Source organism: Hippoglossus stenolepis, chromosome 9 (genome assembly GCF_022539355.2).
Source record: "Hippoglossus stenolepis isolate QCI-W04-F060 chromosome 9, HSTE1.2, whole genome shotgun sequence".
NCBI classification, from domain to species: domain Eukaryota; kingdom Metazoa; phylum Chordata; class Actinopteri; order Pleuronectiformes; family Pleuronectidae; genus Hippoglossus; species Hippoglossus stenolepis.
The window spans coordinates 25,432,186-25,452,712 of record NC_061491.1 but is presented as its reverse complement, the minus strand read 5'-3'; the positions used below and the strand labels follow the sequence as shown (position 1 = coordinate 25,452,712).

Below are 20,527 nucleotides of genomic sequence, written 5' to 3'. Positions count from 1 at the left end.
TAGACGGCGTTTTTGATGTCTGCACTACATGATCTAAAAGAGCGCGGCTGGGATCATATCCTGGTATTATCAAGTGCCCTTGGGCCTTTGCCAGCGCTCTTCATTACTGGAGGGAAGAGAGGGGGATGAGGATCAAAGTGACAGTGCACAGGGCTGGGACTCGGCTGCCGAGTGGCTGGAGAGCGTCAGCGCTCCGGTCTGCAGGAGGAGCGGAGACGGGGAGAAGTGGTGTGTGTGTGGGGACAATTACTCTTTTCACAACGCATCATGTTGCTTCCTGAGGTTACAGCACTCAACAGGAGGATGTTGAGCAAAGTCTCCGCAGAGATGAAAGCTCGGTTTTAATGCAAACGCTTGTCAACGTACTGTATAAACAAGACGGGGACGAGTCGAAGGGAAACACTGACATCAGGTGTCGGACCCTCAGAGGTCGGTATGAAACCTCACCGGAGCGGTGGACGCCTCTCGTCTAACAGATATTCCTGCGCGAGGTGTGATGGCGACACATATTGTTCAGGTCACTGGAAATCTCCTGCACAGCTGCTGGAAGAAGAAGGAAACTCCAGCAAGTGTTCTTATGTTGTCACCCCTGTGCATTTGTGTGTTGTTTGTTTGTTTGTGGTTGTTTGTTTGTTTGTTTGACCAATTTCCACAAAACTTGGAGAAAAGATGGGACATGAACCCATTGAGTTCTGGTGTGGATCTCCACAAACAGGCGGATCAATCAATGTGTCATCAGTTTCATTAACGTTGTGACAAAGGGCTTTTTCTTTTTTACATCTCCGCTGAATTTTTCAAGGAATAATTCACGGAACTTGATAAAAGAAACTAGGAACGTTTAGAGAACTGATATATTTATGAATGTGTGTAAACTGGGTGCAGCTCCATTGACTGTTTACTAGTTAAAAGCTTTGTCATCTGTCATCATGTGGTTAATGGGCAATAAATTCACTCTACATATTCTCACACTGCACATATATCTCTTGTTTTTACAGTGTAATTTTATTACATTTCCTTAAACTTAAGTATTATTATCCTCAACTTACTTATTATTACTTACTGATGCCTATTTCTCTTGCTGACTAATAAAGGATCATCTTATCTTATATGATCCAGTTTTATGACCGTGACGTTATCTGAGCTTTTACTTCTCCACTGTGTACCTGCAGTACTCCTACTACTTCCTGTGAGTTTTCTGGGTCTTAGAAAAGGGGCTTAATGATTAAATCGGTCTTTCCAGGAAGTAGCGTGTGCGGCTAAGGTGAGTTTGGATTCAATACAACACTGGTTCTTATCAATAACAGTTGTAGTTCTGCTGTTAAAAAGCCGTTTAGTTCTTCCTCTTCCACAGAGAGAACGATAACTGGAGGTGTTTGCGTCGTGTCAATAACAGAATCAATAAGGAAGCTACTATAAAATACACTTTCAGAAGAAGCAGAGCACGTGTGTGGATCTTTGATGTTGACTTTGACGACGGCTGCGTGGACAAGTCACAGCAGGAGGAGAATACGACCAAAGTAACAAAAGGTCTTTGAAATGAGAGGTGGCACAAGCACCAGATACAACTTGTGAGTGTAAAATCAGCTCCAGGAACATGTGAACACATCATGTGAACGAGCTACATCTCAATTCCATTCCCTCTTTGGTCTAATCCACGGGCAAGTTGTTTGTGAATGTGGCTCCTTCAGGACTAATTAACCCTGAAAACTGATCGATCTTCCAGCCGCGGTGAAACAAAAGCCTCATCACACACTGAAACATTACAAACACAACCTCTCTGCTCTTCTTTTTCCCTCCTGCCTCCTTTACATAAACCAACATGGCACTTTTTTACCGCTTTCTTCCTTCACTTTTTGTGCTTGGAAAGTTCAAAAGCGAGATCTCACTCGGCTTTTTCCCTCTCACCCAGTTTCTTTTCTCTCTCTCTCTCTCGCTCTCTCCCAGCTCCACACTGCCAGGCCCCAGCCCCCATTTAATTCAGCACAAGTCTGCTGCTTTGATGTTCGCTCTCCCAGTTAATAATTAATAGCTCTTGGTAAGACGCTTTGAGCAGAAAGAGATCTTCCTCCTAAAGAATCTCCACCCGGGCAGGCCCACACGCTGCAGTGCAGGGACTTGCCTGACGACAACAAAAATGCAGCCACGGGCAAAACTGGCTCTTTTAAAAAAAAACATGACACATCTCCTTCCCAACACTATAAAAGAGCAACACAGCGTCGGACACCAAAGGAAGGATTCATATTTATTGCTGTGTGTTTTCTTTTTCTCAGGACTTTTACCATGTTGCTCCAAACACTTCACTGAGTCGAGCTGGTGGTGGAACTTCAAGTGTTGTAAGGAGATGTTGTGAAAGCACTTTGAGACAGAGTTTAATCCTGGGATGTAAACTTTATTCATTCGAGTTTCATCGAGACTGAGCAGGTCAGCGTTTGTCCATCGGGCCTCGTCGGGGGGGAGGGTCTGAGGACGATTTTGATCATTCCAGATCACAGATGTACGGTGGCCCTGAAAGTGCAAATCACCTAACACAGAGAGGAGACTTGTTGATGGATGGTAACGATCTATTCTGTTAGAAGTTAATGTCGTGTTTTGTGATTTGCCGTCATATTTTCTTAATTGTTGGTGCGTTTGTGATCCGCACATCTGTACAGATGAGATCTAGACACGCAGATGTCATCATGATAAGATCCAGGATCTTAGCGGCCAGTGCTCTGTGTTGTGTCAGAATAAGAGAAATTGTTGAGAATATCCAGGTATTAACCCTTTTCCAGGCGTCAACATTGCACTACATAGTAAATAGTGTATTAAAACTACCACTTGAGCTTCTTTAAATCTCTATATGTGCATCGATGCAACAATCTAATTGTGTCATTTATAATAATGTGTCACTCACTCATTTTGTGGATTTTTTACTTGAGTATATTTAGACGGATGGTTTGATGACTTGAACCCCCCCGAGGGGAGATGTTAATAACAGTTAGCAGCCCAGAGACAGTTAAATGAGGTGCAGCATAAAGCAAAGTTTAATAGAAGATATAAAAATATGATAAGAAATAAAAAATATTACATTTTAATGGATCTGAGTACTTCTTCAACCATAGGAACAGGACATTATACAAAAGGTGGAAATGTAAGCTTTGCTCCTTTTAGAGCCATTAAAGTGCAAAGAAAGTTTCTGCAAGTAGCAATTTATAAGATCTGAACTTTCCTCTGATATGAAATCAAGGCACAAACTTTGAGGGGAAAAGCAAAGTCAACCATCTCCTCTTGAAATCCGTCACTGCCAATATTTGCCTCAAAGCTGAAACGTGATCTCTGGTCCCCAACGCCATCGCTTGATCACTCATCCGTGCAGAAAATCAAAAAGCAGCTAAACTCTGAACCTGAGTTTCACAGGTACTTCACAACACTGCTGGCTAAACAAACTTCCCGCTGGCTCAGAGGCATGAGAATTAGGGTACAATCTTCCACCGAGCGAACAGAAACCGCAGCAGAAAGTACTGAGAATCCAGTCTAGACACAGAGGAAAATGAAAGCTATGTTTAGCATCCCTAAGTAAGCCTGCCAGCTTGTAAGATCTGAGGGAGAGACGTTCTCACTCGTCTGGAAAAGAGACTTTTCTCAGCGAAGCGCTCGCTCCTCCATTCACGTGGATTCTCATACGAGCAGCAGCAGCAGCACAGTTACTAAACAGAACCAGTGTAGATGTGTGCAGTGATTTGTGAGAAGCAGAAGGTTGTGTGCTCACATACAAACACACTTACACCTGCAACATCTGGCTCATGCACGAGCTCCTTTATCACATCGTTCCCTCTTTCTCTCCTACTTTCTTCTCCTCTGCTTCCCTCCTTTCTCTTTCCTCCTCCTCTTCATGCCTTCCTCTCTCTCTCTCTCTCTCGCTCTCTCTGCAGTGCTATAATTAAGGCAATTAAGTCTTCAGAAGACTCCACTGCTATTATGCTGTAATTTCATGTTGCCTCCTGGCTTTACGGTTTATTAAAAGATAAAGGCATAGTTTTCTCCCATTGATTTCCTTATATGTGGTCACCCCTCTTTTTTTCTCCCTCCCTCCCTCCTCGCTCTCAGAGGAGACGTGTGTTCCAAAACATTATTTACATTCGGCTAAAATAAAAAAATCTTCAAGTTTTCAACGTGGCTGCCGCGCGCCTCGTGCCACTGGAAGCCTCTGCAGCCCGCACGAAGAAATGAGAACTGTGCTCGAAGCGGCTCTTTACTCCGGATCACGCAGCACATTACGCCGCCGTCTTCCTGATCTGCGACCGTTTGATGTTCACGCTTCGCTGACACGACAATCTGTCACAACATGTCATTCTGTTTACAGATACCTGACGTTTTCATATTGGCGGTGTGACATGCAATCAACTGGTTTCACTCCCATCGCGCCGGCTTTGCCATCTGATGTGTCACGACAGCTTTCCTGCCACCACATAAATGCTGCTCTGAAACCATTTCCGAAGGACACCATGTGAACTCGGGTAACCCTGCTCTGCTTTATCCTGCCTTTCTATTTTTTAAACAAACCCTTTACTCGTGTGTAAGGTTTTGACTCATGCCAAGAGAATCACTCAAACATTACAAGATAAAAACATTCTCAGGTCTTAACAAGTCATTGTTCAGTTTCTCGCGCCCTTTTCTTCACACTGAGCTCTCCCATGTTGCCGTTTAATATTAATTTGCTTGCCGTTAGGCCGCCGGCCGCAGCGTTTGACGGGAGTCCAGGGACGTCTGAGGCCGTGTGTCTGCATAAAGGACGTTTACAGAACACATCAAAATCCACTTGTGTGTCACAGCGGCCGGGGACAGGGGCCGGCGAGCCTCCTCCTCCAGATCCTCTCCGTCGTGTAAACGGGCAGTTTGCTCAACGTAAACTCGCGGGGGAAAGAATCACTTGAAGCACTCAAGTGAGCTCAGGGACGGCCATTAATATCCAGCTGCAGACAGGAGGGCAGGTCCGGAAGTGGATGAAGAGCGGTTTATTGTGTCCCGGTGGCTGTTCTCAGATCCGTTTACATTTGTCACATGAAATGGTCATCTCCAGTGAAGCTGCATGGATAAATATTTGGCCATAAGAGAGCAGAAAAACCTCAAACAGTCAAATTGTCACATTATTATTCATCAGCTCCACCAAGGAGGTTATGTTTTCACCCCATGTCTGTTTGTTTGTGTATTTCTTTTTAGCAGAATTACTCAAAAAATACAAAACTGAGAGGAGGGACCCATTAAACTTTCACTTTTTTGGATCCATTTTTTAAATCACATATGATATTACAGTACTTTCTGAACTAAAGCTATATTTATTGTTCTCAGACTAAAACTAGAACTCGGTATCAGTGAGTCCATCATTCTTCTACAGGTTATAGGTTCCTGCCCAGCGTCTCAATCCGGAGACATCGGTCCATGAGCGAGTGAGAGATCTGGGGTGGATGTAACGACCTCACTATCAGAGACTAGATCCCTTCCTCTATACATCCTGTACATGACCACGGACACACACGGACACACACGGACACACTATGCAATCTCAGTAATCTTTGCTACATGGTTCAGTCCCCAGATGGACAAGCGACCGAGTTGTGAAACAAACCGGATGTAGAAGACAAGACGCCGCCTGTGTTCAGACCTTTCCTTGAGTTTCACCTAGAGGCCGTCGTCTGGGGTTTGTGTGAAAAGCCTCTTTTAGTGGGTGATAATTTCAGCTGTGGAGAAAAACCAGACTCTCGCTCTCTGGGGGTGAAAACCAACACACGAGAGCCTGAGGTTTTCCACAACAACGCTTCCACCTTCATCTACTTAAGTTCTCCGAGTCAACTTCTCCTCTCGGCTGAAATCTCTCCCAGTGTTTCTGACAAGTCTGCCATCTTCACTTCCCCTCGCTGATTGTTCTCTTCCTCTTCTTCACCTCATCTTTCCCAAACCAGCAAACCCCCCCGCCCCACCGCCTGCCGCCCCTACATTTCTGTCTCTGCCTCGCTGCACATTGTGGGGTGGCCATTCACCCACCATTGCATAACCAGAATTATACAAGTGAATTGTGCTATCGAAATGTGTGTGTGCGTGTGTGTGTGTGTGTGTGAGGGGGCACCTCTGAGGAGAACTGCCAGTGGAACTTGGCAAAGAGCCGGCCCCCATTAAAGAGTCGAGAGAAAACAGGGGAGGGAGGTGGGAAGCGCTCGCACTCGCTCATTGTCAGATCCAAACACAGTGTCTCCTTCTCACAAAACGTTTCCCTCAGTCACTTCTCTAAAAACCCTCATATCTACCCAAATACATCACATCTGCTTTTCTTAAGACTGCAAACCCAGTCTATCGTTGATCGATGTTCACACGAGAAATCTTTTTATAGCACCGAACATCGAAAACTGTCATGTATCAAATATTTGGTGGTCGGCTTCAGTACTTGTCTTTACCTGCTCTCTCATGAGGTTGTTCCTGACTTGATTCACACTTTTTACAAATAGTTTTTTGGGACACTAAGCCTTTTATTTATTTATTTATCTACCAACAGCGTTTAAGCATGAAAGGTGGAGAGAGAGAGAGAGCAGAGGAAGACACGCACCCGAGTTCCGGGGTCGCAACCACACGTGCGACCGCTGCAGCTTCCGTTCTTCACAAGACAAAATACATGAATCTAGTCCAAATACCTCAGTTGCTTTTTAATATTTTAATGTCTAGAAGTATGATAATTTAAATATAGTGATGAATCTACTTCCTAGGAGCATTAATTCAATATTAGAGTCTGCACATACGTTACTGCGATGGTTCTCTTTTGTCAAATAAACATAAACATTGTTTTCTGGCATCTGTACCTGAAATAACAGGTTTTACATGTTTGAGGGGAAACATTAAGATTTAAACTACCTGGGATTACAGCGTTTTCCAAACAGACTGTGTTTTAATATCTTATTATCTTACACTTATTATACCTGTAGGATAATAATGTGTAAGTGACATGTTACTTGAGCATAGTTTCTAAAAGGTCAGATCACCTTCTGTTGGCCAAACACTATGAAGAAAGGAAAGGTTCTGGTAGAAAGCCTTCACTGGGAAACAAAGGGATAATTGTTCTGCAACATTTAAATGCTTGTCATCATGTGGTCATGAAGACTTCTGAAGAAACACTGACACACTTAATGAACAAAGACCGTTTCAGGACCTTCATCACGCTCAGAGTTTCATTTGTTGTTCATTTGAAAAAGTGTTTTTTCCTACATGACGAACGAGACTCAACGTTGTGTGAAATCCGGAGCATTTTAAGTTTCCTCTCCAAAAATACACGTTTGTCTCGCTTGTGCATTTCCTGTCTCCCTCCCGGGTTTGATGTCGTGTGGCGTCACACACTCGCACAAACACGGAGACAGATGCAAACACTCGGACCTCAGACTAATCAAGAGGCCCGGTCGGTCTCCTCTCCGCCCGCTGCCCACTGCTCTGCCCTGCAGAGACCAGGGCCGGAGGAATGGACAACCGCTAATTAAATTTCCTCCACTTTTCCTCCTCCGTCCCTCCCATGTTGTTTTCTTACCGGTTTTGGGCTCTGGGCCTTTTGTGATTCACAGGAAAATAAACAAGCTCTTCTGGCGAGGGACAAGAATACCGCCTCTTAAGTGCTGCTCCTCCAGCTCGTGTCCAAACATCAGCTGTTTAGAAATAGATTAACGATAACATACCTGGTTTTCATCCATGGAAAACGTTGAAAGAGCAAAATACCAATATTAATTAATTTGATTATCTGTGGTGATAAGACCTGCTGTCAATCAAAATCCTTCTGATGTTTTAATTCTTTTTTTTAAAAAGCCCTAAGTCGCATGCTTGTTTTATTGCTTTTGGATATAACAGGTGAGCGATAACGTGACAAAAATAAAAATCCAAAAGAGTTATAAATGATCGTTACGCTCCTGGGCTCTCAGAAACGGTTTCTGGCATTTTGACTTCTGAATTTTCATATTTTTCCCCGAGATGAGAGCCGTCAGACGCAGGGAGGGAGGACGATAAAGTTGGGAGCGAGTCGGGACAAGTGAAACACCAGATTTGCGTCTGCCTGCTGCAAGTCTCCCGGCACATAAAAGATCAAATATGAAGTTTTATGTCTTTGACTCTTGAGCTTATATCTGGCTCTTGCTGACAGTGCTGGATGTGAAACAGGAGAATTCTACTGTTATTTAGCTCCTATTGTTTATCTCTGTTACTTTGATGTACATTTAACAGTGTTTAGTCAAAGAACGACTGCTGGAAAACACCAGTCAGCTCACCAGTCAGCTCACAGGCTTTCATGTTGAATCGCTCAGCTTGTGCAGTGAATGCATCACAGGATGCGTTCAAGTACATTATTCAGTGTGGGTCACATGCATCTTCTCTGCAGTTGGAGCCCAACACACAATCACTGTAGTTACACATGTAAATGACTTGAGGTGTAAAAACATGCGGCAGTTATCCAGTTGCTGATGAATAAAATGTAACACAAGCTGTGCAGATGGATTTATTGATTTAAGTGGCATTAGAGAAGTTATTTGCTTTAAGAACGTACAATGTGGCCACCAGGGGTCTCTCAATCAAAACGATAACAAAAGACCGAAGCAGTGTCTCAATTCGGGGGGGGGGCGCGTCCAACTGTTTTTCAAAAAGGTAATGGTGGCACAAAGCGAGGCGAATGTATTTGTAAATGTAAGTACTTAACCAAACAGCTAACTGTACACATGTTAGAGAATTATCTTTTCAACGTTTTTATTATTTAAGCTAAGAACGCTTTCTACCGTAGCTCTGTTGCTAGGCGACGGCTGTACAGGCGGGACAAGGTTGTTTTTTTTTACGGCCAAAAGTAAAATAGCTTGTTCCACGACAACGACCAGACTCACACATATTCCTGCACCTACTGACGCCACTGATTCATAGCCACAGACACGTTGAGGGGTTAACTGACGTTTCTGAAACTGACTTTAACTTCTACAAAGTAAAAACAGCCACACAGCAGTATTTGTAGTTCCCTTAACTCTGGAGAACATGAGCTATAATCCTAATGTAGTGATTCCAGTGGAGCGCAGGCATCTGGCTAAACGGCCACTTCTTTAAATCGTCTGCAGTCGTACGGTTCGGCTCTAATCTCTCTCTGCCTTCAAGCTGCTTTAGTCGACCGTGTCCCTGCTTGCATGAAAGAGAAGTTGCTGTTGTTGCCTCTCTCTCTTGTAATTCTCTATCCTGCTGCTCCTGGGGAGGTGAGGTGAGGGAGGCGGGGGGGGGGGGTGGTGCTGCTGCTGCCGTCTTTTTCCTGGACAAACAAGGCAGAGCAGGTCAGGACTCACTGCTATAACCCCCATAATGCCTCTTTTCTTACCGTACCTCTGGCCTCCAGCTGTGCAGCCGGCTGAGGAGAGCGACTTAACCTTTGGTTGTTTACGTAATTTCAGCAAATCTACGAGTAAAAGGAAAGTGTTGGGAGGAAAAAGCTGAATAGGTCCATAATTTCTTTGGAATGATGGAACCGACACAACTTTGACGATATCCAGTGAGGTCAAAAGTTTGAAAGATAGAAAGCAGAGCTTTGCCTTTTGAGGAGGGAATGACAGTGGAGGAGAAGCAGTCATCCATACTTCTTGAAGTTTTCATTTCAAAACTTAGATCAATCTATACGAGCGTTTTAGCAGAGTACCAGTATTGATCTCTGTCCATGACACACCTGAAAATGTAAATATCCTGTGAACAGTCATGTGCACGGGGCATGTGCGTGCCGGTGTGAGTACTGCATTAAAATAAGTACTGAGTTAGCATTACGCAACAATAATAATGTTAGTTACTTGATCAAAGCAGCAGAACCAGTGATGTTGTCTTTTTCCTTGTAAAGCCTGGTGCCTACGTTACCCACAATGCAAGTCGTCCACTAGCAGTTCAGTAAGATTCGAGCATGCTATGCTACTAGTGGCTAATGTAGCCTGCAGCAGATGCGAGGTGCAAGTTTCAGAGGTCTGGGAATCTCAACTCTTTCCAACTCCACACCTCGAGATTTCTTTTTATTTTCAAATCTTACTCTCAGGACCTGTACACACACACACACACACTTTGATGTGCGTTTCATTTCAAGGAGTCTGAAGGGTCATGAGATGGTTGACAGGACAAAGAAAAACAGAAAGGAATAATCTAAATTGTTTAAGATAAGAACTTCTTTATGAGTCCATCTCTTCATCAAACACACACACTTTTCTTTTTGTTGTGTCCCGTGGAGAAAAGGTGAAAGCAGGACGTGTCTGTGGCTGTAAATGGGATTTGAACACGGCAGCGAGATGGTGCAACATTCAGGTGTGTTTACTTATTCACCTTCAACTCCAATATCACACCTCACTGTTTGTTGTCTTATCTCAACAAGTCCACCATGTTCAGTTTCTCCGGTCGCCTGCAGGAGGGTTTTAAGAGACTTTGGGGCTCTGGCAAAAAAGAGACATGGGCCATTACAACCATCAGGAACCAAACTACGTAGGTTCTGACAGAGAGCTGGTGGTACAGGGTCTTTACGGGGGTTTCCAAACTCTGTGTCATTGCAGTCTCACAATATTCCTGTTGCTATGGACTAACATGGCCATTCTCTGGGGTCCCCTCACAGCTCAGAGGCCCCTTTGGCGACGCCACTGGTCAATTAGATTGGTTCATAATTATATGCATACTACCAAACAAAATAATATCTTTAAGTACATTCATAAATGGTAATGGTCTGTATTTATATAGATGCTTTTCTAGTCTACAGGTTATTGACATTCATTTTTCTATGTGGGGCAATTCCGGGTTCAATATCTTTCCCCAGGACACTTTGGCAAGCAGATGGGGAAGACTGGGATCGAACCTGCTGGTTAGAGGACGACCGCTCCACCCCCTCAGCCACAGCCGCCCGATTAAGGCACTTGAATAAATCAAAAAAGGAAATATTGTATTTTTTACTCCCCTTCATTTATCTCACGGGATCTAGAGGATGATAAAAAATACCAATTAAATGTGTCTTTTAAGAGCATTTAATCATGAACAACGGCCGTCCAGATGTCTCATTTAAATTTGTATTGTTATCCCCCCCCCCTATAAACAAAGCTAATGTTTGGCTCAATCCCATTCTTCAGCCTCCCTATCTCCATGTTTCTGTCTCTCTTCTTCCATTACCTCACTGTCCCAGAGCATGGGCAGCTCCAGTGTCGCTGTGTCACACACACACACACACACACACACACACACACACACACACACACACACACACACACACACACACACACACACACACACACACACACACACACACACACACACACACACACACACACACACACACACACACACACACACACACACCACAACACACACACCACTTCTTCTCCTTGTGCTGGGTCTAACCCTGGCGGAGCATAAAAGAAAGTTTAAACCGCAGGAGCAGGATGCCATTTTCACCCCCACTAACCCTCCTGCAGAGGAATCATCTGTAGCTGGGAGAGGCATCAGATTAGCTGTGTGGGGACCAGGGGGCTTCAGTTTCCAGCTTCCGTGCCAAGCCGTGGGCCCGAGCCTTAAAGACAACATGGCCATGACATACACAGCGGGGCGCAGGACACGAGGATTCTCACGCACACCAGCACATTCCCCTACAAAGCAACTGGCTTAGACGGAGACGAGGAGAGAAAAGACAGGGCTTTGGTTGACGTGGGTGGATGTCTGGTCCTATCTTTTCTGAGATTTACTTTTTCCACCGCTCATCTTTTGATCCAGCGCCGCCCTGTCTTTTCTGGAAGCTGTTTGACAGACAGGAGAGCTTTAGCTGCGGCTGGTGTCTGACTTTCAAACAACAACTGCGATTAAGAACAAAAATCGATGTATGGGTGGGGAAAAATGAAAAAGAAACAACCGCTCCGTGCTGCTAGCTGCACTTTCTTCTCTTTCCACACGTTTCCCCTCCTTCCTCCCTCTGCTTTCTCCCTCTGGCCTTCTGGCTCTCCCTCCATCTCTCTCTCATCTTAAGTCCCCGGGGCTCCTTTCTTCTCTCTTTAAATAGGGGCCTGGGCTGTGAAGTCTAATAATGGTCATTTGGCCTCCCATTGAAAGCTGGGTAATTCGGCCCAGGGACGGCTCACTTTGAGCCACATGACACAAGGAGCTTCCCAGTGACCATGGAAACGAGCGCAGTGGGATCCCAGGGCGCCTCCCAGCGCCGTGAAACGTGGTGAAGCGGTGATTTAGGAGATGGGCTTTTTTAGAGGGGGGGGTGGTTGGAGAGTAGGAAGGTGAGAGGGAGAGAGAGAGAGAGAGAGAGAGAGAGAGAGAGAGAGAGAGAGAGAGGCCCCTGCCTGGTCACAGTGGAAACCTCTCCCGACACCCCGCCAGGAAGAGCGGCCAAGATAATATCAGCAAGTTGAGGCGTACACAAACATGAAAGGAGAGCCCAAAAGGCAGGCCCCTGAGTACCACGCACTTTTTATCCTCTTTTTTTTCTTCTGCTCTCTTTGCTGCTGCTCCTCCTCCTCCTCCTCTCTTTTTCAATTTCTCCTTCTATCCCTCCCTCCATGCTGAGGTGTCTGGGGCAAGGGGGCAGGTGGGAAGGAAGACAAAGCTTTTCACCCCCGTCACGTTACACAGCGAGCTGGACGGAGCTTTGGCTGATATTTGTTTCAGTCCTACAACTTATATTTTTTAACTCTTTTATCTGATTGAAAGGGCTACTATAATATATTAATACAGGTTCTATGATTAATTATATTAATTCTATTTTTTCGTCTGCATTTGTTTGTTTGTCCGTCAGTTATTTAGCAGGGTTACGCGAACACTAAAGGACAAAACTTGCTGGGAGGATGCGTTATGTTTCAGAGAGGAACTTATGGTGCGTTTGAGGAATCATGAATTTCTTTTTCCACACTTTCTTTAACGTTGCAGTCTTTTAACAGTTTAGTTGATATCCCAGAGAATAATTAATAAAACTTGGCATGTTTAGGGGACTGATATTTATGATTATGCATAAAAAAATCTGGTCAATCTAAAAGTGGTTTCACAAAGCGGGGACGGTTGGGATATAATTTAATAATTGAAATCACAATTTCTCAATGTTTTGGGGGTTAAAGTGTCTGAGGAACACTTCCCCTTGAAACCCTTAAATGTGACAGATGAATAACTTTCAACAGCAGAGGAGCAACCCCCGAAACGATGTGGAGCTGAAAAAACTCCCTCACCTTAAAGCAGAGAAGTCTATACCACAAACACTTGCCTCCGTTATACTTCCTGCTACAGCCGCAGACGGTAGGCGGCTCGATTTAAACAACCATAAACTGACTTTCACTTTGAGAGGATGAAAGACCTATCATTTTCAGAATGAGTGTGGGGGGGGGGAAATTGTTTTATCAATGTCCTGCATCTTCATGGCTCCGCTATGAAAAGATTTCCTTTAATAACTTAGAGAAAAAAAAGCAAGCTTCATCTGTATCGAACAAAAGCCACTGTTCAAATCAATCTCTATTGTGGCTTCGCTGCAATTTAACAAAACAGTCCTGAGACGGCGGAGTGTTAAACTACAGCAATTTGCTGTCGCTCCGTTATCGAGGCGCTCGGCTTCAGTGAGGTCTTTGCAGGAAGAGTAAGGAACAGGAATTGAAAAGGGAAAGTCGTGAGAAGAGAGTGATGAGAGCTGCATGAAAACACAAGATGATCTGCCAGCCTTCTTCTTCTTCTTCTTCCTCCCATCCAGCGTTTAAACAGCGAATCAACTCATGCACACACAGGTACGCACATCCAGGAATACACCGATCAGACAGTGAGGGACAATGTGCTGTAGTAGGAGTCTGAAAACGCAGCCAGTTCCATCCAGCACTGGAACTTCTTAACAACAAGCCGTGCCACATGACACCTAACTGGCACTGCCGTGGCCTCGCAGCGAACTCTAACACACACCTGAGTGTGTGGGACAGCTAACCTGGCCACAGGCTCGGAGCCAGTCACCCGCAATATCACACTCGTCTGTCTGTTGCCATTTCTTTCTTTTTTAAAGCTGGATCTCTCTCTTCTTCAGACACACACACACCATCCTTGAAGGCCTTGTGTACTTTATACATCCCCTTCATTCCTCTCTCTCTCTCTCCCTCACACTCACACACACACACACACACACACACACACACACACACACACACACACACACACACACACACACACACACACACGCAACACCCTCTTTGCAGCTCTGGCTGACATGCCAGACACGGTTGGAGTCCAAAAGCCACTTAGCACTAAGACGCAGCAGCTGTTTGCTCTGGCCTGCTGTCCTACGGTGCCAGCTTGAGCGCCACGGAAGAAAAAGACACAGAGACACACTCCTCTGCCCACTCACATTGTTCCATGGCAACTGTGGTTTGTAGGATTGTGTTTGTATGTGTGTCAGAGACAGAGCTTCCCACACACAGGATACAGTTTTTGTGGTTATGTGCCTCTGGCGAAAACTTGAAAGCAGCGATCTTTATTTCTGGAGGGATATGTCAATAAAGATCTTGAACGTTTTTCTCGTAGCTCTGGTTATTTTGAAGGGCCTTGTAGCGGCCGCTCTCGGGCACGTTACGCTCCGCTGCGATGAAATGTTGTCTTTGGCTGGCGTTGAAGGTGGAACCGATCGTAGTTCAGAGACGAGCTGGTCAAGGGCAGCGCCAGGCCACACACAACAAGCACATACCAGGGAGTTTTACATGCTATGCCAGCCAAGAGGCTTGCTCTACACAAGCTGCAGGGCTGTGTGGGAGGATAGGTCGCATTTTTCTGTACAAAAGAAGAAAGAAAAAAAAACGTACCAAGCAGGGAACAAACCCCAGCCGCCAACTTACCAAACCAGACATATTAGCCTTTCGTCATTTCCTGGAAAAGCCAAGCCCCCCCCCCCAACCGCTTTCCCGTCCATCCAACTCCCACTCTTCTTGCAATCCGCCACGCCACCCTCTGTCGTTCCCCCGGCTGCCCGGGTTAGGGGCTGATGTCATGAGAGCGCGGGCAGGATGAAAAGGAGAAAAGCCGACGAGCTTAGGCCCCGTGTGGCCATTGGACTGACACCGGGGCACTTGAAAGAAGAGATATCTCACTGGCATGGCGACAAAGACCCCAACCAGCCTGAAAGCCAGTGGCATGATTTCATGTTCCAGAGGAGCTGCCAAAAAACGCGGCGCATGTATGTGGAAGACAGAGTCGAGATGAAGGGAGCGGGGGTCAGTTCTGAGAAAGTCGGGCAGCGGGGAGGAAATCACTACCAAGAATACTGCACGTTATTGACGGCAATAAATAGTTCAACTTGAGAACGGATGTGTGCAGAGGTGTGAGCATGATTTACAACATTTACAAACGCCTCGCAGAAAGCAGACACTTGATAAGCTGTAACTAAAGAGAGGCAACTACTTGCAGCTGTGTTCTGTGAGCACCAGGGCACCTTGCACTGTCATCCTTATATGACACCATAACTCAGACGACCGAACCACATCAAAAGAGCGCTGGCTACAGTAGGGACAGATTTACTCTTGGTTTTCCTGCTCTTAGGGGGGGGAGGAGAGACGGCTGGGCACACAAAGGTCAGAGGTGTAACAGCCCTGCGGCTCTCGCAGGAACCAGACAGGAAGTGCAGGAAAAAACTGTGTACATATATATGACACGCCAGCACATTGGTGAGGATTGCACGTGGACTTCAGAGGCCGGCTTGACCGACCCCCTTTTCCTCTGCTTCCTGTGCTGCTAATATTTGCTGATGTCAGAGCGTCTCTGTCTGCGACAGCGAGAGCAGCCTGATATCTAGTGAGTCACTCGGCTGAATAATTTAGTAGAAATTTTTTAAACTCACACTGGGGACAGAAAAAGTATATCGGAACGATTTCCTGTGGAGAAATGAGGTGAAACCAAAACAGTAAATCAAGTACGGAAATATTCAAAAGACAAATATCAAAACCAGAAATCTCAGCAGAACTCTAGATTGTTTTAATAAAGTCTGTAAAATGATGGGAAACCTGGACAGAGATTCTTCTCTCCGTGTCTGGGAGACGACAGCTCATCTCTGGAGATGCGTTCTCAATTACTTTTTTTGGGGTTTAAAAACTAGAGCCAGAGATGTTCTGATACCAGCATTGGAAATGTCTCAGATACTGTCAGTATGCCAGGTCGGGCATCGCCGAGTACGTGAATCTATGTTCTGATCCGATACCACATCTTTAAACGTACACAACTTTCACCCAGATAAAACTGCAATTTTCTTTTCCCATAAATCACTTCTGTTACGCCCCTCAATAACTGCAGTTGTGCTGTTCTGCCACTTTCTAGTTCTGTTTTTACAGCTGCAAAGAAGGGGAGATTTCCAGTAGTGTTAGCCAGGGCTAAAACGTAAGTCCCACAAGTAAAATAGTGATGTGTAACGTATACAAGACATTAGTTTTGAACTATTTGAAGGACGTAAAAGGCGTGTATTGCTAGATTTATGGATTTTTGCTCAGTTATGACTGTGAAACTATAATATCAGAAATTCTATTGTTAGCCATTCTGTATGTATTTGTTTTTTCAAAGGGTTTAACCTGAGCCAGGCCAAATGATCATCACCTCATACAGCTGGTAAAATACAGAATACAATAGATTTTTTTCAAATGCACTGGTATTGGATCCATATCAGCAGATATGTAAAATCCAGATAGTGGAAACGATATCGGGAAATGAAAAATGGTATCGGTATCTCCATCTCCAACACGGTCCTATGCATCAATAAATTAGGATTGAACTATTACGAATAAAGACAAGCCTCTTCCCAGTATTCAGCCTAAATAGAGGAAGTAATGCCCATTGGTCCGTGTTGGCCAGCTCCGGAGCACAGCTGGGGGCCCTGTGTTCCCAGACACTTTATATTTAGACATGAATCAGAGTAAACAGCATTTTTTTTCCTCCCCTACAATTCCGTTTTGTGCGTTCACTGGGATTCTGTAATTGAATGGAATCTAAATTGACCAGACAAGGCCCTGACACTGTTGGTGGCAAAGTGGCAGCAAAGTGGAGTGGGCTCTTGGGTTCAGTCAGGGGCCAGTCGGATAGGGCGGGAGGGGGGCGGGGGCTGCCCAGCATTAGGCCAGGCCAGGCGGGGTGAGTGTGTACAAGTGGGCATAGCATCCAGACTAGGGTTGGGCATGGTGACCTGACTGGCTGGGCAGAGTAAGCAGACTGGCAGGGGGTAAACACTGCACTGTCTGGACTGGCAAAAGCGGCAGTGCCAACACAAAGCACCCAGCTGTGTTCGGGCCCCGGGCAAGGGTCTGTCAAGATGCAACAATGGGCTTTCCCTTCTCTAATTATAGTCCTGGCTGAATAAACACAGAGGAAACCGAGTGGTGTAGAGGTTAGGGAGGCTGGCTGGAGGCCAAAGGGTCACAGGCCAAGGTTCCTGCCATCCTCACTGCAGTGTCCCATAGCAAAACATCAGACCCAGAAGGGATCAAAATGGCCAGCTCATTAGCGCTCTGCTTTGATGGCTTCCACTCAGCGGAAGGTTTGGGTTTCTGGTTCTTGGGGGGTCCTTGGGGCTCGGTTAGTTGAGGCACAACATTCTGGATCTGACATTCTGGATCACATATCACCCGTCTGACCCACCTGTCCCCTTTCCCGTCTCAACAATCAACTGTGCTGATGTTACATACCCAAGAGGCTCATGGGTAATACAGCTATCCTCACTGTGCCCTCCAGTGACTTTGAACTGGACAGCTTTAAAAACAAAAAGGAACCAAATTGAGATTCATTCCACGCATTATTCTTCCTTTTCAAACCATAGATTGTAAATAAAGATGGATGACATGTCTCCACTTTCCTCCCATTGCCCAAAAATGAAGTTACAATATCACGGATATGGGCGCCTCTATCCCGCGCTGGTCATTTGGACAAAACAGTTTTAACAAATGGAATTGTTCTCTGCATCTTAAGACCAGTATCTTAGAATTGGTGGAGTCCCCCTTTAAACATTCACTACCCACAACTTAAAAAACACTTCAGCCTGACTGACCTACAGGCCTTCTGCTCCCATGACAATTACACTAGCGATAAATGTTAAAAAAAAAGTTTAACCAGTTTCCTTGGTTTCCCTGTGGAACAGCATCACTCCAGCGAAGACCGTTTACAAGTCAGTGAACCCATAACCGGGTTGGTTCTGAGCCACAGTAGAGGAGACGTTTGAGTGCTGAGCATTAGGCCAGATTTCGGGTCTCAGCAGAAGTACGCATCAGCTAGGTAGCAGCAAGCGTCACCGCAGAAAGTGCACCATTAGCATGTCTATACGCTACAAGGGCTCCTTAAATTATGAATGGCTGCTCTCTTTCTGTCACCGGGCATGCACACGATAAATGAGACTATAGCCGGCCCGCCCCCCCTCCCTCATCCTCTGGGGAATGTTGGTACATTCCATTAAGAGGAACACTTAATTAAAGCATGATAAAATACCACTCGGAGACTCCAGAGGGGTCTGGGCACAGGAGGAGGGAGGGAGGGAGGCTGGAGACGATGGGGTGGTGAAAGACGAGGGAGGGATTCAGTTCGGCCTCCTTCTCCCAGCAAAGGGACGTAAGACAGACATTAAGACAATAAAACTGAATCATCCTTCCGTGAATTGTCTCTTTGACCACAAAAGAACAATTCTTAAAAGGGTTTAATTAAGAAAAGGGGAAATACAGCCAAGGGGACTGAAAAAAGAAACGAAGCAGAACTCACCACCTGAGAGTTTTAATACCACAGACATGGTCTCAGCTTTGGCAATTCATGACGTTAAAGATAAGGTGGTTTTGCATTTCATCGCACGACTCAAATCAACTTAACAAAGTTATCAGTGCAGTCTGCTCTCGAGCACGGAGCACACAACCTTTCATGATCCTCTACAGAGCCCCAGTGTTAAGATTAACTCATGAGCATGTGAAACTTCTGTGTAAACCAACAAAGTTATTGATCGACTGGCATCAACATATTCACTTTGAGAGAGCAAACAACCCCGTCCTTACCTTTCCCAGAACGGTGAGACAACTGGGGTCCAGCTCTGGTTGCTCCAGCTTCACCACTCCAACCCAGCCATACTCGTACAGGTCCTCCTCATCATTATTATTACATAGTCCCAAAGGATGCATCTGTAAAGAAGAAACATGAGTATTAATATTAAGAAAAACATGTCATGCAGATGTAGCGTGAAGGGACCTGAGATCAGGTGACCAACCAATTTGTAAAATGAAATATAAGAGCTTTGGTGCTTTACACGTCTCTGAAGAATTTGCTGTGTGTGGACAAAAAGGAATCATGCAGAGCAGCATCCCACCGGACTTCTTAAAGAACGCAGAATAAGCAAAGTAGGACTTTCATGGATTTGCAAAAAAGGCAGATTTTCTTGGAATTAAGTGCATTAAGTCGACTTCACTCGATACCGCGGAGAATGATGAATGTTGCTTCCATTTCTTTAGTGCTCATGCATTTAAACAGGATACTTTTCATCTTCACTTCATTATTCAAACAAATGTCTCACATCACTCTGCGCACCACTCAGATCAGGCTCCATCAGAATATCTTGACGTGTCCTCTCATTACACTTAAGGCCACTAAATTGGCCCAGTTCTCTGAGCCAACCCCCCCTGCAGAGCCAGAGGCTAGACAATGTCTTTAGAGAAGATTAAAGCTAAAGGATGGTAGACATCACAAACTCTGACTCACTTACTGCGCCCTCAAAAAAGAAAAACCAACAAAAACATTAATCTTGAAGCATTTATCTCAAAGCACTTCCGCTACTTAGCGTGAATCGTCTTGACTGTGGGAAGAGGTTTAGAGAGTAGCTCAGTGTAAGACAGGTTAGTTACTGCGATGGGGCTGTTATCTAATAATCAATGTGTATGTGCTCGTGTGCACGCCAGAGCCGGGTCCGTATCATGAGGGACGCTGACAGATAACCCTCACAATCACAGCAGCCGATCAGCGAGCAGTAAAACATGTGAAGCAACAAAGACCGAAAAAAACAAGCGGTTGCTGCGGTTCATGAAATAATGATCTGCTCAAACAAGGCAGGATTCAAACTGTAACCAAGCGGAGCTACAAAATGCTGGATCCAGCCCCCGGAAACAGTGCAAGCTCCTGTATTAGCATTAGAACTGGGCCAAACTGACCTGGAGGCCACTTATCCCATTAACCCAATGACCACAACACCCCAATCAGCCAGAACTGTGACGCCGAGCTCCCGGCCACTCGGGCCCCCGGGGCCACTGCTGATGACCCGAGATACCTTTCTCCCTCTGGTGACCCCCGACCTCTGAACCCCACTTCATCACGTTGGGAGCAGGTTCGACGTGCAGCAGGCCAATTGGAGAGATATTCAGAAGGCGCCTAACTCACTTCGGTGCCGCAGGGTCAAGCCCCTGACCTGAAGGGTTTTTTGGGGGGAATCAGCAAAGAGTCAGGGGGTCAAATGCAAATCATGCGAATCAGCAGGAATGAATGTGGACAACGTGTGCCAATCTGCAACTCTTCTGTCAGGGGGATGAAA

General features: G+C 45.5%; 1 protein-coding gene across 2 annotated transcripts in view; it reads right to left on the bottom strand.

Annotated features, from left to right (window-relative positions):
• znrf3 (zinc and ring finger 3) overlaps positions 1 to 20,527 on the bottom strand; it is a 66,074-nt gene that overhangs the window by 12,753 nt on the left and 32,794 nt on the right. For both annotated transcript variants that reach the window (XM_035166461.2, XM_035166463.2), the window contains exon 2: positions 19,008 to 19,130. In XM_035166461.2, coding sequence (XP_035022352.1) covers positions 19,008 to 19,130 — 123 coding nt within the window. The remainder of the gene's footprint in view (positions 1 to 19,007; positions 19,131 to 20,527) is intronic.